The sequence below is a fragment of the Gallus gallus genome, chromosome 9, assembly GCF_016699485.2.
Source record: "Gallus gallus isolate bGalGal1 chromosome 9, bGalGal1.mat.broiler.GRCg7b, whole genome shotgun sequence".
Classification (NCBI taxonomy): domain Eukaryota; kingdom Metazoa; phylum Chordata; class Aves; order Galliformes; family Phasianidae; genus Gallus; species Gallus gallus.
The window spans coordinates 19,948,310-19,962,338 of NC_052540.1; the positions used below are offsets into that span (position 1 = coordinate 19,948,310).

Below are 14,029 nucleotides of genomic sequence, written 5' to 3' on the forward strand. Positions count from 1 at the left end.
CGTTGGCGTTATTTTTGCTCAAGACTTGGTGGCAGGGTTCCGAATGCTCTGATTTGGTTTTGTGTCCATGTAAATTAGTGAAAAACAAGATTGATGCAAGAGGAATGCCCAGAGTCTGCAAGCACAGCAATGCTGACCTCAGAAATGTGCTCCTGATTTTTAGGAAGCTGAACTGGGATGAGCTTGCAGTGCCCCAGCAGTGCTTCTGCCGTCAGTGAGGGCTGTGGGGTGCTGAGGGCTCTCAGCACCGAGGGCTGATGCGTCACATTTCAGTCTAATATGCTTTCAGAAAGGAAACTGAAAAGTTAAACTTGATAAAAAATGGTGCTGTTGCTGAGGGAAGCCCATTGTTTTCTAAGGGGAAACAGAACTGGAGAATGAACCATGCAGCTTGTGTACAATTGTCTGACTGACAAGGGAAAAAAAGAGCCCAAACAAGTCCTTCTGACAGCTGGGCAGGACAATGTGGGAGAAGAGGAACATCCTTAGGAGGGGAAGCTGCATGTGAATGCCTGCTCCTGTCTTTTTGTGGTGATATTCCCTGTAAGCAGGAGGCTGCAGCATGAGTTTATTGTGCCTGACGTGGCACTTCAGGCAACGGTGGGACTTTGGGCAGTGGTGGGACATGGCATGTGGGACGTCAGGCAGTGGGACACACTGACTCTAGCAGTCTGTAGGCTAGCATCTGCCTGAGCAGCTTTTGGGGCAAGGCAAAGAAAAGAAAACAAATCAGAGGAAATGTGTCTTTAGTTAGTTTTAGGCAGTTAGCACATATCTACGGACAGGGGCCGCCTGTGCAGCAATAACCATTAGGCTGTACAGCCACCTCCTGGAGGCCCTGGGTAGCTGCTCTGTGCTGTGTAGAGCTGGGTGATGTGCTACGCATGGGGAATATGCTGTGCAGTGGGAGTATGCTGTGCAATAGGCTGTGCAAGGGAGATACGCTGTGTGAGGGGAATAATGGTCTGTGCAAGAGGGATACCTGCATCTGGCCCGTGGCAAAACAGCTGTTGACTTTTTGCCTTTCTTTGACTGCAGTAGAATGAGTCTTGAGAGTTAATAGTTTGGGGGTAAAACCTTTAAAAATACACTAGACAGACAGAATGCAAATACGTCTTTTGTTAGGGTAGGAAACGTAGTTTTCACGTGTTTTTGTTTAATGAGGGCTGAGGAAGTTGGTAATATTTATTTGAACGGCTTCTTGGAGATTCTTAGTGTTCCTTATGTTTTCTCCTGAGAGAAAAAGCAGCCAGATGGATTTTTTTGGGAGCTTCCTTTTGGCAGAGCGTGGCAGCGAGGCATGAGCTTGCCCTGGGTGCATGGTACCAAGGGTACATGATCTCTACACCTCTGCTGGGCTCCTTCCCAGTGACAGGCATGGGGCCCATGGAGAGGGGACCAGCTGCCACCTGTGGCTGAGGCTGCTGATAAGCATCTGTGCATATCTTCATCCTGGATGAGTTGCTCCTTTGGTTCCCATTTGAAACTAAAGAGTAAAGAAGCATGCTGCATTGTACAAGCCCCTTCCCTTGTGGCTCTCTGTGCTACCTAAGTAATGGAAGCAGGTGGGGTTGGATGACCACATGTTGATCAGCAGAATTTCCTCAGCTGTGATTTGGTTACTTGCTTCAGTGCAACCAAGAGGATCATTCAGAGACATGTTTTATGGGCACCTTGGCAGGTAGGTTTGGTATAATTAAGCATGTGAATTGCTGGTGATGTTTGCAGTCATGCAGCTTGCTTTGCAGCAGAGGCTGTTGAAAGCAACTTCCCCATTATCTTCACAGATAAGGCAGAAGCAGCTCTGGGGCTGAAAGAGCCCACCTGCACAGCCCAGGCTGCCCATCCTCAGCACTTTGCAGCACCTGTGCCAGGGGTGGGTTGGGTGCCTGGTGTCAGCCCTGCAGCACTCACTGCCTCTTTGCCTTTCATGGTATTCACCTCGCTTTCTCTTTTTCAGATATTCTACAGAGTAGTGGCGGACATTGAGCCAGGAGAGGAGCTATTACTGTTCATGAAGAGTGAAGATTATTCACATGAAACAATGGCTCCGGACATTCACGGTTAGCCACTTCTTATCTACTATGAACTGTCATTGAAATTAAGCAAAAACCTAGGGAGATTTCTCCTCTGTTGCAATACCTTTGAACTCCAGAATAGCTTGCCAGCAGCTGAAGAGGACAGCTGGACCTTGATTGCATTTGTCTACCACCTGCCCTTAGCAGACCTGCCAGCCTGCTAAGCTCTACTTTTCAAAGATGATTTTTCTCACCATTGCATTCCTGCACCTCTTGGTGTTTTTCAGTCCTCATATACTCAAACCTCTATAGAAGAAATGGGGTCTGTAGGTGTAACTGAGGGCAGCAGTAGGGCGTCAGGATTGAAACTTAATCTGGTTTTGGGTATTGCAGGAGGAGGAATGGAATCCATGTCATTATCTCCAGGCTGTGCTGGTCTTTCCAGACTAAAATGAATGGACCCCAATTATAGCTGGTTTTGGTTGGTTGTGTTTTTTTAATTTCTTTTTTGGTCACTTTGTCAAAAAACTGTTCTTTTGAAAAGAGAAAATCTCAGGTTGTTAACATTGCTGTCACTTTTGAGAACACAGCCAACCTTTCTCCTCGTGCTCATTCATTATTCAAGCAGCACACAGGTGCTACATCTTCAGTTCCTGAGCTGTGCCTAAAACAAGGCATGTGGCTGCCCATGTGGGTCATCAGTAGAAAATCCTACAGAGCACCGTGAGCTGCTCTTTTTCACCTCTTCATTCTGGGATTTTCTTTGCCAAATACATTATTTGATAAGAGCTAGTAATTAACAGAATGAAATATTCACTCCAAAGTGGCAGTCTAGTGGTCTTCCACAGTCATTTTCAGTAAGAAATGGTTTGTGACTGTTCTATTGGATATCTGGCTCACCTTGGGTGCTGGATGAGAGCTTTAATGGAAATAAAGAGACTGTAAACCCCTTTTTGGTTATTTCAGTTGCTCGTGTTTGTGTAAGTTTACTTCATTCAGGAAGTCAGAGACTGTAAGCCTCTTGTAGGTATCCACCTTAGAACATGGATATCCCCTTTTAGAGTAATTTTAAACATGCTGATTTTTGTCCCAGGCCAACGTTAGGGATTCCCATTGGATGTGTCACCCAGACAGTTAACAGGTAACACTGCATTGTTACATATTACAGAATTGAAGCATTATTATAGAGTATCATGAAGCATCATCTATTATCATTATTTTTAACCTTTTTCACAGGATAACTCTTCATTTAACTACACAGTTGTGGAACTGCTAAGAGTAACTAAAAATGACCTCAAACTGATGTTATCTCCCTCTGCCAACCCCTTTGTCTTGCAGAGGAGCGCCAGTATCGCTGCGAGGACTGCGACCAGCTCTTTGAGTCCAAGGCTGAGCTGGTGGACCACCAGAAGTTCCCCTGCAGCACACCACACTCCGCCTTCTCCATGGTGGAGGAGGACTTCCAGAAAAAGCTTGAGAATGAGAATGACCTTCGGGATGTGCATGAAATCCAGGAGTGTAAAGAGTGTGATCAAGTCTTCCCAGACTTACAAAGGTAGGATTAAGTGCTTAGGATGTGACTGATTAAGGCAAATTCTCTAATGGCTTCAGTCAAATCACAGGGCATCAGATAGGGCAGAATTGGATATTTTGCGTTCAAACCAGTGGTAAAGGTAAATTTTTCTGCTCACTGGCTTTAGAGCATGGAAATCAATGGAGTCTTGATACATCAGAAATTAAGTCCTTAGCAGATGTCTTAAACTGAGAACTGAATCCTCTGATAATGGCACGTTTAGTTGGCATGAGTAGGGCTGGTGGCAGTGAAGTCAGAGGAGTGACTATAGTTTGGATGAATTGAGGTCTGGTCTTCTTATTTTTAGGTGGAAATAAATTAGAACACCTCTGAGTGGTGTTCATTTGGTGATACCCATTTTATCTTTGCAAACAAGCCATGCTAGGCAGAGGCAGGTTGGTTAGACTGTGTTCTAGGTATTAATATATGTTAACGTATATATTTATGTATACACACATATATAAACAACTCTTCTGTTTTGAAATGCTGGGATTCATCGTTTTCTTATATACACCTGTCTGTTTAAACAGACAGACCTATATGCCTACATCCCTAAAATATGTATAGATAGGAATATGAATAAGAATTCAGCCTTATATGCTGAAGATGATTCCCATCTCTGTAGTTCTTTTATGGCTGCTTATAATGTATCACAGTGTAGCAGATTTTGCAAATTACTGTAAGGTATTGGGAGTGCTCAGGAGCTTCTGTAGTACGTTGCTCACAAATTCATGTTTTGGTACTTTCAGTTTGAGAATGCAGGAGGGTTGACCTCAGGCAACATATAGCAGTTGTGCTGAGCTATCTTAATAGGCAGATCCTGGACGAGATCCCAACTGTGAGGATGCAGTGTCACACAACCTCCTTGTTACAATTCCACAGAGTAAATGACAACAAAATGAAAGCACTGTGTATCAAACACTGCTCTTGTAGGTCAGCCCCACATTTGTGCAGGTACAGTGTTGTCTTCACTGGCTGCTATTGAGCTGTATTCAGCTCCACGTGTCTGATTCTCAGTGAGTGATTGATTCGGGTCAGTAGATGAAGTCAGAAGAGCTGCAGCAGTGTTGGGTGCAGCATAGGTTGGGACTGTGATATCTTTCCACATTTTGAGTTATTTGGTGTTGAATTTCTTTTCTGCCTGTGAACCAGAGGACAATATCAAACATATGGGAATCATTGAGCAAATGTAAATTTAGCTTAAAATATTAAATATTGAAGAGAAAGGGCAGAAAACAAAGAACGAGTCATCATAAATAGACGGGCAGTACTGTGAGAAAGAGTGAAAAATGAGAAAGAATGCAGTCATTCTCCAAACTCTTGAATTATTGAGAAGCTAATACACCACAAAGACAGTTCACAGCAAAAAAAAAAAAAAAAAAAAGTACAGAAGCATGTTATATAGGGATTATATAAAACAAAAGGCTCGAATGAGCCGTGCTTGAGGGTGTGTGTAATTAAATTGAGAAAGAGCTGAGTGTGAAGATTGAGGTCTGTGGGTGGTGCAGCCACATCAGGTGCCTGGGACCTCTCTAGGTCTTATGGCAGGTTTGTTTACCAGGGCATGATGGAGATACAGCTGTTATCTAAGTGCTAGGAGGTTGAAGCAAGAAATATTTTTCCCTAAAGGAGAAAGCCTAAGGGGGTAGAACTCAAGAGCATCAGCAGGATGAAAGAATTTCTGTTACTTATAGCTGAGGATGTAAGTTGCCATTTGGGTTACACAACAGAGGGCATGTAAACCCCTCAGGTTTTGTCTCCAGATTCAGCAGAGGTCAGTGGGAACATCAACAGGGAAGCACTGATCTGTGTTGATAAGAAACCCTTTTCCAATGGCTTTTCTGTGAATCCCCGTTTATGTTATATAGTGATCTCTCTGCAAGCAATAGGGTGAGCTCGGCTTGATATATGACCAATGTATTTAAACATATATTTGCTGCAGATGAATTCCAAAAGAGGAATTCAGAAAACACAGAAGTGAAAATGAATTCAAAAATGAACAACAGAAATTAGGTGAGGATTGAGTACGCTACTAATAGACTGAACCAACTGCTAAGAAATGAATGAATAAACAACTAGAATTGAACACACTTAATAATCATCAAATATAACTTTGCATTAAGTGGTCTGCGTTCAGAAGCTTTGCTCTGTTCACTTATGCTCCTTCTGTTCCACTGGTGGATTTATTTCTGATCTGTTCGTGCTGCAAGAAAAATAGACTCCCATCAGAGGAGTGAGGCTACATCAGATAGTAGGTTCCTAGGTGTGTTTAGAGTGAAAGCAATAAGGCAGAAATGATTCAGACTGCAGGGAGGAATTACTGGAGTGAAATATTGAGAGGTGTATGAAATAATCTCCTTTGGGAGTGATGGAAGCATAATCTTCTGGAGTATTTGCAAGTGGCCTGGCGAAATATCAGTGTTACTGTGGGACAGAGGGGATGCTCTGCCTCCCAGTGGGGTGTGCCTGGGGCTCAAAGAACCTCGGTCCGTCAGGATTGGGCCTTTGGGCTTGTTTTTTTTTTGCTCTTTTTGCTGTTTGAAGGTGATGTGCTCTGCTGTCTCCCCTTCTTGCACTGACGTGCCACTCGTTCCTGTTTCTGCAGCCTGGAGAAGCACATGCTGTCCCACAGCGAGGAGCGGGAGTACAAGTGCGACCAGTGCCCCAAAGCTTTCAACTGGAAGTCCAACTTGATACGGCACCAAATGTCGCATGACAGCGGCAAGCACTACGAGTGTGAGAACTGTGCCAAGGTACAGTGAATTTGTAGGCTGTTTTTGTGGCACTGAGCACATGGGGTCAGCTGGGGGTGGGTTGTGTGAGGGTACAGGGCTCCTGCAGTGCCTGTTTCTTGAGGATTTAAACCTTCACTTTGTAAATGTTAGCTTTCTACCCCTTTTGGTTTAGAAGGATGCTGCTGCAATAGAAAGCAAAATAAGAAAAATAATGCTAGGTTCTGGCTGTGCTAAGTGAGTGCAACCATCTCATCTCCAGAGCATCTGCATTACCTCCTAGCACTGGGCTCGCTACCCAGATTATTGGTAGAAGATGTATTGCTCTATGTTTGTTTTTACAAGATTCTGAAAGCCTGGCCCTTTCACATAAGGGTTTTCTCATTTTTAAGTAGATTTTCTCTAGTAATGGGGATTTTATGTTGACCTGATACTCATAAGATGCAGCCAAGCCCTAGATACTGGGGCTGTGAATGGGATTTCTTGCTGCCATGCACTCAGCCAAGTACTTCTATTGCAGTCATGTTTCAAGTCATGTTTTGACTTTCTGTGAGGATGCCAAGCAGGAAATCACTGGCCTCAAAAGCATGACTTCCAATCGCAGGGGCAAATGCATCTGTTGTGGTGGCTGCAAAGGGGTTAACCGCTCCACCAAATATTTGGCTGACCCTGGGAAAATGAGGCCCCATCCTGCAGGCACAGCTCCCATTGATGCCCTTTGGCCAGGCTGCAGCGCAACGAGCAGCCACTGGTTTTAGTCTTACAAAGCTCCCAGTAGCTCTGGATTTTGTGCTAAGTGGCTTCTTCCACAGTTAAGTTTCTTGGTTAATCAGTACTCATTTCCTAGCAGGTTTTCACGGACCCCAGCAACCTCCAGAGGCACATTCGTTCCCAGCATGTTGGGGCTCGTGCTCACGCTTGTCCAGAGTGTGGCAAAACCTTTGCCACATCTTCAGGCCTCAAACAGCATAAACACATCCACAGCAGTGTCAAACCCTTTATATGTAAGTCTTCCACTAAGCGTCTTCGGTTAAGTGTATTTCTTTTGTCAAAATACAGTGTAGCCTGCAAGCAGGAGGTTGTGTTGTGCTACCTTGGCGTTTCCCACTGGTTTCATGGGGGCTGTGAGTTACTAAATGAGAACTGAGTAATTCACAGTCTGATGCAAAGCATTATTTTCATATGATTTTCCTTTCCAGGCAGACACTCCATGCTGTATAAATGTACCTTTTGTCCCTGGGATATTTTTCCATGCATAGATGCAAAGAGCAAGCGGGGAGGGAGTTTTGGCAAGAAGGAGCTGTGCTTTGCACCATGCTGAGCTGGCTTCTCTCCTTGCTCCTTTGCAGTAGCACCGGCCCCCATGCTGCAGACAGTGCTGGACCCAGATGCACTGGGCATTAGGCAGAGCCAGTAGGACCGGAAAGGCTGCTTTGCTTTAGAAATTAATTTTGGGCCACTGAGTCTTAACAGCAGGTAGCATGGCTTTGGTGGGAATTGGAAAGAAAACCTTAATGCCAGTGTGTTTCAGCCAGAGGAGCTTGCCTCACACTTGAACCTCTTTTGCATGCCCTGAAGTTAAGTATTGGGTTTAGCTATAAGAGCTTTGCCAACAGCTGCTCCAGCAATAAAACTTGCCTCCCATGTGGGTCTGACTATACTGGGCTATAAATCAGGTCCTCAGAGTCCTCCCAGGCGTTATGTTTGCTACTTGGCCAGATTCTGCTATGAGATGGAGGAATCTGGGTGCTCGGTAGTGTTGCAAGTTGCTTTCTCTTCTTTTCACCAGGGAAGCAGAAGCAGAAAATATTTTAAGAATATTGTTCTGGCAAGTGCTAATCTCCACCATGGTCTTCTCAGGCACCTGTTGTGGCTCAGAAAGCACTTTATGACCTCCTCTCTTTGTTTTCTAAACTTCAACTTTTGCTATTCTCAACAAGAATTTACCAAAATGTCATCTTGATACTTTTTTCCAGCTGACTGTATTTTCTGTACTCGTAATGCACTCTAAGTCTGACAGAGGTGGCACCTCACCCAGGTGAGTTGTAGCAGCAGAGGACAGCAAAGCTGGAGTTCTACCCCACACTGCATGGTCCCGCTCAATGGAGTGGGCACCTATAGCTGGTGCATTTAGCTCCTCAGTGAAATGCCTGCCTAGGAGCTCTATAATGCTGCTTTGACATGTGCTTCGAGTCTTATAAAACGTCAACGCATGGCTTGAAAGAGTCATTTGTGGGAAGTCTGTATATCTGCCATTGAGTTAGATAATCCTTTTGTTTGGGCTTCTTCAGTAAGAAAATGTATAACTAAGTAAGTCTAATAATAAACAACACTAAAAAATCCTTAAATCTAGGATTACAGGTTAAATAATTACACTTTACGTTTATAACTATTAGGCAACATTAACTACTGGCCCAGGGATGGAACCTTCAGATAGTCCTCTTGCAGTCCATGCCCTACAAAGAAATGTAAAAGTGGCGTCTATCTTAAATGAAATAATCCCTATTTTTTTTGTTGTTGTTGTTACTCTTTACTCTGATAAATCAAAGGAGCAACCAGTATTCTTGAAATGCACAGAATGAGAGATGAGAACCCACGGAGCAATCTCTGAATAATAGCCATGTAATTACAGAACAAAAGGGTTTGGAGACCACATGTTCAGTAGGCTTTGCTGAGCAATGGCAGGGAGGTAGGGTCACCTCAACGAGATATCTGTTTTCCACCAAGAGGCCACACACCATGATTTACTCTACCAGTCTGTTTATGGCAACTGTCTCTTATTACAGTGCACCGCCCAAGCTTGAGTGAAAACTCACCAACACTAAGGTAATTACTCACTGCCTTTGCAGAATGTCCAGCCTCTCCAAATAGAAACCACATGCCATAATAGGTCAAACACACTCAAAATAGTACTTACAGTAATTTTTTTTTAATAAGCAGAAAATATGCAAACTTAACTGCTAGCTAATTTGGGGTCCAGAGACGATTGCAGTGCAGTGTGTGCTTTAGCATGAGATGAATTTTTTCAATTTGGGACACAGGCTGAGAGTTTGTGTTAAACCTGGGTCTGTGCAGCAATAAAAGCTGTGAGGAGGGAACCTTCCCTTACAAGTTAGTTGCTTAAAAGTACAGCGCTAAGATTTAAAGGATGTAATAAGGTGTAACAGGAGAAATCAAACCCAGCTTCTGTTGCTTTGATATGTGGAAGAAATTAAAGTTGATAACTGTGCCCCATCTACTAAATTTTTAAGCAAAGCTTTACTTGGAAATAAAAGTCATGTGGTGAAAAAGAGGTAGATCTTGTAACAGGGACTTGCCTGGGCAGTCCTGGCTCCTCATACTCAGTAGAAGTCAAGGCAGCACGGCTGACTTGCATCCCTCATCTGCAGAACCAGCAGCTTCTACCACATCCCACCTGGCTTCCCCAAGGTAGTCCCCAAGCATAAGGCACCTCTAGGAGGGAAAGGACTTTGGGCCTGGCACCAAAACTTCTTGGTCAGCCTTGAAAGCCTACTTTTTAATAGACTGTTAAATGGAAGAGACCTCCCTTTAAATAGTTTTAAATAACTGGTAGGCTCAAAGAGGTGAGCCTCTTAGTACAACCATTAATTGTTTGATCAAGATGATAATAATAAAGATTTCCATATTTTAATGTTATTGCTATTATCAATTTAAATTAGTTTCAAAGCTAAGATCAAGTGTATTAGTCAACCCCCCTCTTAACAGTTTGCAAGGATCTCCCTCAGTTCTTAGTATATAATTTTGCATTTCTGTAGAAGTAGAATATTTCTTGGTTCCTTTGATTTTTAATGGAGGATAATAAGTTTTAATGGAGAATAGTAAGTTGATAATATATCGATGTTCCTTAAAGGAGAACATTCTGAACTTTAGGAAGACCAGATTTGTGCCAGCACACCCTTTTTTCTCCATTCTTCTCTTCTCTTCTCTTCTCTTCTCTTCTCTTCTCTTCTCTTCTCTTCTCTTCTCTTCTCTTCTCTTCTCTTCTCTTCTCTTCTCTTCTCTTCTCTTCTCTTCTCTTCTCTTCTCTTCTCTTCTCTTCTCTTCTCTTCTCTTCTCTTCTCTTCTCTTCTCTTCTCTTCTCTTCTCTTCTCTTCTCTTCTCTTTGTTCTTTGTCGTTGGTTTTTTTTTTTTTTTTTTCCCTTCTGTTTCTTTCCTTGTGAATGAAGATTTCCAACAGGAACACTGACTGATACACAGCAACAAACATTCTTCCTGAATTACTGCATCGCAAATTTCCTGTCTTTGGGCCCAATTCTGCGTTCTTTACCCCATGAATTGTCAACGAGACATGAATAGGGAAAAGGGGTAGGTGCAGCATGGGCAGGATCAGGCCCTCAAACAATGGGAGCATTGTTGCTGAGATATGGAGCAGCCTGCTGAAGAGGTAAACAGTTGAGACATGACAACAAGTGGTCAAGTTTCTCAAGGGCAGAGATTTGGACGAGCAGGAAGGTTAGTGCAGGCCCCGGTGTGAGTGGAAGTCAGAGGACGTGATTGCAGTTCATGGGAACCAACAGTGCAGGATGGGATACATTCAATTTAGTTTCCTCTGCAGGCTTAAAATAGAGCCATTGTAAATTATGTCAGTCTGTCTCAAATCTTGAAAATGATTGTTAAAAAGGCCTCAGAATACACAATGTGTATTGTTGTGTGGCTTTGATGTGTGAAAGATGAGAGCTTATGATATAACACAAATTAAATAAAAATACAGTAACCACTTGCTTTTTCCTGGCTGGAAAAAAAGGGGGGGGGGGGGGGGAGGGATTTATTACGGAGGGATAATCACTGCTTACTGTTACTGTTGTTGCCTTGTTTTTAAACAACGCTGGAGCCGATACCAGTAGAAGCAAACTATTCCAGAGGTGCTGACAAATGTTAATGTATTGAAAGAGCACAGCCCATAGCACAGCCTGGGGACCTGCCTGCTGTCCCTGCTGGTCCAGAGGGTGGAAAAAGAGGACAGAAAAATAATTAAAATGATAACCTAAGTTAAATGCAAGAAGGAAAAGAAATGTGCTATGAAGTTGTTCTAGAGAACTGAAAAAAATCCCATTTGGTTCAGTGACATGGTTCACTCCCTTTTAGTTGTGTGTCTCACCCTACACTGGTGATGGAGACACTTTCAGCCTCCTGCTACCAAAACTGCTGTCTGGAAGCCGTGCTGTGGCACAATGAGTGTTGCAGTGTAGCTCAGGCCTCCCCTCCATGCCTTCAGGCTTTCTCCAAGTGCTTTGAGGCTGAAGTTGCTCTCATCCCAGAGGAGTTTGAAAGGAAATCCATTGAGCTGTTCCAATTATCGGACATGCAAATAAATACAGTTGCAATTTTAAAGGAAAATGTTGTTGAAATAGAGTGTATTTTCTCATGTGCAGGAGACAAATATGCAAAATTAAGACTAGTAAAGTTGTTAAGATGTGGAATTTGTAGTTATGGCTTCCAAGGCACCATATGCATTACATGTATAGAAATGCTTTAGGCATGTGAGAGTACCAGACTATGATTACTCTAGAAACTGTAGCCTAGACTTTCATGAGATTAACATCATTAATTGTAAATGAAAAATAATGCTTGTTGGTAATAGTATGCACTTAGAAATATCTGATTGTCTTCTCCTTCACCTCTGTCATATCCTTGGGTCTTGCAGGCCAAAGGCTCTGACAGACAGGTCTGTCTGTCACATGCCTGGTCCTGCACATGTTTATGACTAACTTCACATGTGTGCATAGTGACACTGATGGGTATCATTTGGAGGCATAAGTGCTTGCTCAGGAGCACTGTGACTTTGCACAGTGTCACAGCACTGAGCCACAGCTCTTGGCAGAGCTCTGGGTGCTCATGCAACGCAAAATGATGGTATCAGATGTGCAAAACTGCAATGCAAGGAGCAAAAAAAACCCCAAAAATGTTATCTTTTAGTCACTTCAGACCTTTTCTGGTTTGTTGGAGGGGTTCTTTGGTGCTATCTTTTGACGTTTGTCTGCTTGGATGCCTTGCTTTGGAATAGTACAAATTCTTTTGTGCACCCAGACTTCTTATGGCTTCCTGACAGACACTTGGAGGGTAAAAAAAAAAATGGTTTTATTTGCAAAATTTTGAGGGTGGGGGCAATTATCATAAAGCCTGAGATTTGTTGTTGTTGTTGTTTACATACAGGTGAGGTCTGCCATAAATCCTATACTCAGTTTTCAAACCTTTGTCGTCATAAGCGCATGCATGCTGATTGCAGAACCCAAATCAAGTGCAAAGACTGTGGACAAATGTTCAGCACTACGTCTTCCTTAAATAAACACAGGAGATTTTGTGAGGGCAAGAACCATTTTGCAGCAGGAGGATTTTTTGGCCAAGGCATTTCACTTCCTGGAACCCCAGCTATGGATAAAACGTCCATGGTTAATATGAATCATGCAAATCCGGGCCTTGCTGACTATTTTGGAGCCAATAGGCATCCTGCTGGTCTTACCTTTCCAACAGCTCCTGGATTTTCTTTTAGCTTCCCCGGTCTGTTTCCTTCAGGCTTGTACCACAGGCCACCTTTGCTACCTACTAGCTCTCCTGTTAAAGGACTACCAAGCGCAGATCAGACAAACAAAAGTCAAAGTCCCCTCATGACCAACCCTCAGATACTGCCAGCCACCCAGGATATTTTGAAGGCACTAAATAAGCAACCATCTGTAGGGGAAAATAAGCCAGTGGAGCTTCAACCAGAGAGGTCCTCTGAAGAGAGGCCGCATGAGAAACTCAGTGACCAGTCAGAGAGTAGTGACCTTGACGATGTCAGTACCCCCAGTGGCAGTGACCTGGAAACCACCTCTGGCTCTGATCTGGAAAGTGACATTGAAAGTGAGAAAGAGAAATTTAAAGAAAATGGTAAAATGTTCAAAGACAAAGTAAGCTCTCTGCAGAGTTTGGCTTCAATAAATAATAAGAAAGAACACAGCAATCATTCCATTTTCTCACCATCTTTAGAGGAGCAGACTGCGGTGTCAGGAGCGGTGAATGATTCTATAAAGGCTATTGCTTCTATTGCTGAAAAATACTTTGGTTCAACAGGACTTGTGGGGCTGCAAGACAAAAAAGTTGGAGCCTTACCTTACCCTTCCATGTTTCCCCTCCCATTTTTTCCAGCATTCTCTCAATCAATGTATCCATTTCCTGATAGAGACTTGAGACCGTTACCCTTGAAAGTGGAGCCCCAATCACCCAGTGAACTCAAGAAGATCCCAAAGGGAAGCTCTGAGTCTCCCTTTGACCTCACCACTAAGCGTAAGGAGGAGAAGCCCGTTACTCCCATACCCTCAAAGCCAGCAGCTCCGCCTGCGGCAAGCCAGGACCAGCCTCTAGATCTGAGCATGGGCAGTAGAAGTCGAGCCAGCAGCACAAAACAGGCCGAGCCCCGGAAAAACCACGTCTTTGGTGAGAAGAAAGGAGGTGACCTCGAGCAGAGGAAAACGTCGGAGGCCTCTTTGCAGCACGCCCGACCAACTCCCTTCTTTATGGATCCCATTTACAGGTAACTGACCGCGTGCTGCATGCCAGCACCCTTTGGCACAGCAGTGAGGTCTACCAGGCTGACCTGCACGCCCTAGCTCTGGTAATGCCATAATTAGCAAGTCTTCATTACTGCCTTGCTTTCAGTGAGTTACCAGTTAAACCTGTGCAGCACGGCGTGCAGGAATGTAGCCTCT

The 14,029-nt window shown here is 43.7% G+C and overlaps 1 protein-coding gene across 19 annotated transcripts in view; it reads left to right on the forward strand.

The window, feature by feature from the left end:
- Positions 1-14,029, forward strand: part of MECOM (MDS1 and EVI1 complex locus) — a 322,351-nt gene that overhangs the window by 285,615 nt on the left and 22,707 nt on the right. For 10 of the 19 annotated variants that reach the window (XM_040706082.2, XM_025153589.3, XM_040706084.2 and 7 more), the window contains 5 exons: positions 1,961-2,063; positions 3,357-3,573; positions 6,197-6,344; positions 7,171-7,327; positions 12,498-13,854. In XM_040706082.2, the coding sequence (XP_040562016.1) occupies positions 1,961-2,063; positions 3,357-3,573; positions 6,197-6,344; positions 7,171-7,327; positions 12,498-13,854 (1,982 nt within the window). The remainder of the gene's footprint in view (positions 1-1,960; positions 2,064-3,356; positions 3,574-6,196; positions 6,345-7,170; positions 7,328-12,497; positions 13,855-14,029) is intronic. The other 9 variants (XM_040706083.2, XM_025153588.3, XM_040706085.2 and 6 more) reach the window with 3 other exon arrangements.